The 7171-nt window shown below is 29.2% G+C and overlaps 1 protein-coding gene across 1 annotated transcript; it reads right to left on the bottom strand.

Annotated features, from left to right (window-relative positions):
• Positions 1-263: 263 nt before the first annotated feature.
• LOC113861718 (transcription factor MYB16-like) lies at positions 264-2943 on the bottom strand. The gene is made up of 3 exons (XM_027494714.1): positions 2765-2943; positions 2539-2668; positions 264-1176 (listed from the first exon to the last, which is right to left on the bottom strand). Exons 1-3 carry the CDS (start codon positions 2895-2897, stop codon positions 264-266), a joined length of 1176 nt encoding a protein of 391 aa, XP_027350515.1. The 5' UTR covers positions 2898-2943.
• Positions 2944-7171: the final 4228 nt, after the last annotated feature.

Raw genomic sequence — 7171 nt, 5'->3', positions numbered from 1 at the left:
CATGCTACTCATTCTTAATGAATTTGAAATATGATATATAAATTTCTAACAAGAAATAGATCCTTTCGTCTATTTAACACTTTATGTTAAAAATTTGTATTTATTTCTTTTTTTTTCAAAATTTAAAATAAACTTTATAAAGTAATAGAAAGATTATTTTAAAAAAATGTACAGAGTATCTAACAAAACTCAACACAAAAAATTAACATGAAATGTTTAAATTTGAGGTGAGAAGATGCATTTCCCTTCCAACACAGACTCAATCAAAACATGGGTGAATCAGAAGAGGGAGAATAATTCACCAAATTAAAGATGCTATTCCAATAGTTCTTGCTATCTTCATAGAACTCACTGCCACTGCCACTTCCATGACATTTATTGGACTCTTCAGCACCGTCCGGCGACAAGCTCCGGTCATCGGAATCATTATTAAGCAAAAGGTTGGTGAAACCCTCCTCAGCAACAGGTGCATGTGCACCACTTGCACTGGTCCTAAGAGACTCAGTTGCTGAACCCCACGTGGTTTCCATGGTCATTGTCATGAGTTCATGAAGATTAGACGTAAAAGGCATTGAATTCTCCATGCCATCTTTGTATTCTGCCAAATGGGTCGCACTTTCGTAACCTTTCCACTCTTGTTCACCTTCTTCTTTCACTGTCCCTCTCTCTGAAGAAAAACCCACAAACTCTATCATACTTGTCATAATTGGTGGTGCATTGTTCTCAGAAAAAGATAAGGTAGAAGTAGGAGACTCAAGGTCAAGGTCACCACTAGCATTGATCCTAGTTGTTGCAACAAGAGAACGTGATGATGATGATGAGGGTATCACTGGAGCTGAAGAAGATGATGATGATGCAGATGATGAAGAAGATGATGGTGGTGGTGGAAAACCACAAGTTCCAAGGTGGTGCTGAAGTGAGTTATGTGAACGTAGTTTTGATTCCCTAACCAATCTTGCTTCAGCTTCGAGCCTAGCACTCTCCCACTGAGCCATGTGGCTTAGGTTTGCAGCACTCTTGGAATGACCCTCACTAGAGAGGAGGGCATCGTTCTTGGGCTTGTGGGTCACTGGGTCAATGCCCATTTTGGTTAACCTTTTCTTAAGATGTGTGTTCCAGTAGTTCTTTATCTCATTATCTGTTCTCTTTGGCAAATGCGTGGCTATTGCCGACCACCTGAGTTCAACACAACACATTACTCACATACATGCCATACAAATCAATCAATGCTCTCCAATGCATCCAAAAACTGCTACTTTAACAACAATCCAAAGCTTATAGTTTGAAGGCTATAAGTTATAACCGATAACTTAATTAGTAAAAAGTTTCATCTGATTGAATTAATTTTTTTTATCAAATTAGTAAATAAATAGTTGAAATATCTTAAATGACAAAAAAAAAGTAATAAAATTATTTTGTATGAATATTATTTGTTAATGAGAATTATTTATTAAAATCTTATTACTTCCTGTAATTCACATGAGATGTCATTTAGTATTAATGAACATATTTCTAAAATTCCTAATAAATACAAATATTATTAAAAATAATTAATAAAATTTTGATATTATATAGTGCTAAATAAATTAAAAAAAATAAAAAATGTTGAAGTGATAGTATATATAAAACAAACAGAGTATTTTTTAACCAAAATATCAAGAGTAGTAGTTAGTAAGACTAAATGTAAGTTTCGGAGATAAAAAGGTGTATAGATGAAGTGTCCAAGTTAGAAATGGCATTCATGGATGGACCATTGATTCAGCTTGGTGAAGAAGAAGATCCTTTTTGTTGCATTTAAGGACCGTCTTGAATAAACTATTGGGTGTCAGGGAGTAAATTTATGAAATTGCAGAAAGCTTAATTAAAATTGTGTGTGTTGGAAATGTGGGATAGCATATATATATGTGGTTCAAAACATTGAGATGTCATGGCATTTAAGACATTCTGCTCATCAAGGGAGTTGGAAAGGCAAAGAAATTATAGCACCTGCTTGTAAAATGACTGAAACATAGTGTTTGTGTAAGAAAGCGAGTATAAAATATATATGAAGTTGTCAAAGAGAAGGTTCACAACTCTTTTCATTTCGTTTTCCTAAATTGTAATTTTCAAAAATAAAAAAAGTTGCACAAAGCAAATAAATGCACTGTTCTCACCCTCAAAAAATAAAAAATAAAATAAATAAATCTTGAGTTTTGATCAAATCCGGTACTTGTACCATAACGGATTGATGTGAAAAAGGATGAAAGTAATCAAATGAAACTCGTATGAACATCCAAGAACAAAACCCTGAAGACTTAACCTGCCACTCAAAATAAAAAATCCCGATATACTTAACTAATGTTCTAAACAAAGTAGTTAAGGAATAAAAATAAAATTTTGTATTAAAAAGCATAAAAAGAATCACACATCTCTATAATTTTTAATTAATTTTTATATAATTTTTAATAAAAAATTATTATATTTATTAATTTATTAACCAGTGTTTTTAACAAAGACACTAGTTAATAATACCCATGTACTTAAATTAAGATACCAAACCTGTTCCCTAAGAGTGCATGGAGTTGAATGATGGTTTGTTCTTCTTGCAAACTGAACTTTCCCCTCTTAATATCAGGCCTTAGATAATTAGTCCATCTCAATCTGCAACTCTTGCCACACCTCTGAAGCCCTATACACAAATACAAAGGCAAGAACTTCAGTTTACACTTTGCAATATATATAGTGAACTACACAGCAAAAAACGTTTAATATACTATAAAGTTACCAGCTTTAGTTGGCAAAGCACGCCAGCTTCCATGACCATGTTCTTCAATATAAGCCAAGAGCTTCTGATCTTCCTCTGGTGTCCATGGTCCTTTCTTTAAACCCACCTTGTCACAGCATGGTGATCGCCCCATTTGGAGAAAGTGGAACAGTGCTAAGTGCTGTGGTCGCTTTTCTATTCTTTTTATAGCACAAGATGATGCAAAGAGAGAAATAATGAAGGATATATAAACTTGGACTTGTAAAAGAAGAGATAACAATAATGGGCAATGAAGAAAGGTCAGCGAAATAAATGAGATAAGAAACTAACTTCACAAATACTTTGTGGATTAACATTACCACCATAATACCCTCAATATTGCCTACAATTGAATGTTGTATGCTGCATTATTTGTGAAAAATATAGTGGTTCTATTGTCTTTTCATACCATTTCGGTAGAATTTTAAACTTATCGACAGCTTTGAACTACCAAGTTAAAGCCATAATTTTTTAGTGACACGTCACTAGGAATTTATGGCGTAGCTAGGGACGATTTTAATTGTTTGTATGAAGGAGACTTTTCGTGGACCTTACATAAAAATTGTTCATGAATGAGTTTGGGTATATTTTGATAAGGAAAATTATAATATATTATATTTTTTTTTACATGTTGGTAACGTGTAGGATTGGTTAAAATGTGTTATTGGATAAAACCATTGATGGGTTAAACTACGGGATCAATTTCTCTTTAACATGTGATCTCAATAAAGAAGCCATTGCTAATATGAACGATAAACATGATTCACAATCCTACAGCCGTTACACACGTTTTATCCTGTGAATCGTCCCATCCAATGAAGACAAAAGATTGCAGAGCGCATGATCTTATATAAAGGAATTAGTAGCTAATATATTTTCAACTAGGCATTGATCAATTTTCAGTATGATATACTTCGATTGTTAGAGCACACAATAACTTAAGCATCATCAAGCATTCACTTAAAAAAGAAAGAGAAGACCAATGAAACAAATCTCCTTAACTTAATCTTGGTGTACAGATTAATCTAATTTACACTATCTCATTAGTGTTTGACTCAGTTTTTTTAACTTATTTCTTTTCCTTTTGAAGTATAACTTTCTCTAATTAATTAGTTCCCGAAATTTGTAATTTCAACAACTATTTTAAATATTTACACTATATATTTATATTTTACTTCATTTGTTTATATATTTCTCTTTCCCAATATATTACCCTAAAATCAAGATAAACTGCATTACCGTATATGGTGTTCCCCTACAATAGCTTTTAAGGAGATGTTCAAACGCCATTTCCCCTAGTTTTTATAAAAATTCTAGAGATTGTTATTTTAGAATTTTTTTAATTACAAAATTATCATCCCAAACCTTTTTTTCTTTTTATCAATCCAAAAACATTTTTTTCTTATTTTTTATTGTGAAAATTTTTTTTTGCACTATCAAGAGAGAGACACCTTTATATTATATTTGGGAGGATGCATGTATACATACAAATATTAAAAATTAAATAAAACAAAAAATAAATTCATGTATAATTATATAATTAATTTTCAGTAGTTTAAATAATGAAATTGTTATTTTTTTAACCTAAACTCGAAGGTTTTCTTGATTAGTATTATAATTAATAATCTTGATTTACTTTTTACTTTTACACACTCTTTTCCTCTCCCAATTATCTCTTGCCTGGCTCCAAAGGATGTATATACTCTCAAGCAGAACAAATATATTTAATTTAAGCAAAGGTTTCATGTTAAGCCTAGTTTGGGTGAACCTCCCTGTAAAAGGATTCACTTGAAACGAACATAGAATGTTGTAAAATGTACACATAAGCTAATCTTTAATGGACTTAATTTTTGTTTACATCAAATAGGACTTTCAAAGCCATCAAGAATTTCTGTGCCGGCAACTGATCGAATCTATTAGAGGTTGGCTACTATATACCATATAACAAATTAGGTATGGTGCCTTCCAGTTCCGAGGTTTGAATGTTTGCTGTTACTTTTAATGAGCAATTTTAGGAAAAAAAAGTGAGCGAATCATGTTTGTGTGACTAAGCTAATCAGGTCGAAAAGTAAAATAATGATTCGTATAGTTAATTGTGATAATAGAAGTCACTAAGTCGCATGCAAGTATTTGCAAATTATTCTAATTTTTCTCTCTTGACTCTTCATATTTTCATTATTTAACATGTAAAAATAATTAAGTATTTTCATCTCTCACTTTTTATATATATTTTTTAATAAATATTCTTAATAAATAGTCAAAGTTGAATTTGATTTATCTATGTCTTTATATTATACTTAAAAAACTTGAACTTAATTCATTTTCAACATCTATGTCATAAGAGAAAAATTATCTAAACTCTTATACAAGGATATTCTTGATAAATGTGAGACATTTTAACACTTATAATACATTTTTTTAATATACTCTGAATTGTTAGTTAAAATTTGTTAAAATTATAAAAATTTTGTGTTATATTATTTTTTACTCTTAATTTAATGATTGTTTGTCATACTTTTGTAAATTTTAGCTGATAATATAATTATATTAAAAAAATTCGTTATAAGATGTGTTCTTAGTATGTTAGTATGAAGATTAATATACTATAAAATAATTTAAAATTATAATAAATATATCTTTTAAAGTAAGTTATCATAAAAAATAATAATTCTTAATATATATATATATATAAGTTATTATAAATATATTCTGAGTACCTTTAATTCAACTTTTTTATCGCTCCCGATTCTTTTTAAAAGTTACTAATGGTTAATCGCTTTAATTTTGAAATCTGACCATTTTTTTTATGTTAATTAAGATATACACACATATAATTACCAAATTCAATAATTAATTATAAAATAGTAATTAAAGTAAATAGGAAATTAGTAATACGTTTATTATATGTCTGTGAAGAGGCTATATTGAATATTAAATTTAATAATATTTTCTTATCTAAAATATTTATTAAATTAAATCAATGTCTCATATAATATTATTATAAGGATATTATAAAATGATACAAATGCCACCAGCATATGGAACAATGTTAAAACCAGAATCAATGTCAAACGTTTATTGTGGGATAAATTAATTAAAAGTTAGACGCCTAAGAGGATTGGAATACTATCTGGTAAAAATGGTAGTCAAAGTTCATAACTTTAATTAGCATCATCCACGACCAAGACCTTATATAGTTTAATCAACTCTCAGATACACTTTCTTTCAATTGAAGTTTACTTATTTTCTGGCCTTCCAAATAGACCAAACAGCAAACACTAACATTGGTTATCTGATTAAGAAACTTTAAAACATGAATATATTAAAGTGCTTCTTCTTTTATTTAATTAAATTTATTAAAGTGATTTATTCATAGCCATTTGAAGTATTATTGTTCATAAAATTTTTAAAAACTATATATAACAATTTTAATGATTTATAAATAAAAAGTTAAGGAAAAATGAGACAGATTATATTTTTTTTATGTAGTCAATGATAATATTTTAACCATTACTGTAGTTTCAAATTTATATTAACAAATCTAATTATTAAATTAAGTTAAACATTTAAAATCGATCTAATTAAAATGATAAACAATTAAAAAAAATATAAGATAAATAACAGTTCTATAAGACATGCATACCTAAATTTCAATCTCAATTTGACTCTCTTAAAAGCAATAACTTCACATTAAGGCAGGTTTAAATGTTTTTTTCTTAACAAATATATATATTTAATTTAAATTTCCTTTATCTTTAATCCTTGCAAAGAACTAAGACGTGTGTATGAGCTTATGATTTTATGGTTTGAAAACAGCAAAGGCTAAAACAGGAAAGGTAAATTTTGAAATGTCAAAAGCATATTTAATTCTTAAAAAGGGTTCAGTGTTGTATTTGTTAATAAAAAATCGAAAGATAACAGGTGTGCTATTATAATTTCATTTATTGTTTTAGTAAATAATTAAAAATCTTCACTTTTCAGAAGAAAAAATAAAAATTTATAGCATTATGTATTTATGAAACAAAAAGTTCTCATCGCTACGAGAACGGTGGATTAATCGGAGGGCCCAAGGAAATGAACTAAACGCGTTCCATCACTCAGGTCTTGAAGGCGATGGTGTATTATTACTATTAGGCCCTTGCAATTACTAACTCAAGAGCGAAGACCCAATGTTGCTAAAAAGTGGAGGCACACCCGTTTCCGTAATCTCCTTCATTGTTGCATTAATTTATGTCCAATATCACACATAAACGGTCCCAATCTATAAGTATCTTTTTATTAAATGAGCAACATTTGATATAACATTAGGATGATATATTTTGTATCGCATTACTTAATTATGATATGAGAAGTCCTATTGCAACATAATGAACGGTCTTGAACTCCACT

The sequence above is a fragment of the Abrus precatorius genome, unplaced genomic scaffold (assembly GCF_003935025.1).
Source record: "Abrus precatorius isolate BTA unplaced genomic scaffold, Abrus_2018 Scaffold3, whole genome shotgun sequence".
Taxonomy (NCBI): domain Eukaryota; kingdom Viridiplantae; phylum Streptophyta; class Magnoliopsida; order Fabales; family Fabaceae; genus Abrus; species Abrus precatorius.
The sequence above is the reverse complement of the archived record's forward strand: the minus strand, read 5'-3'. Positions and strand labels throughout refer to the sequence as shown.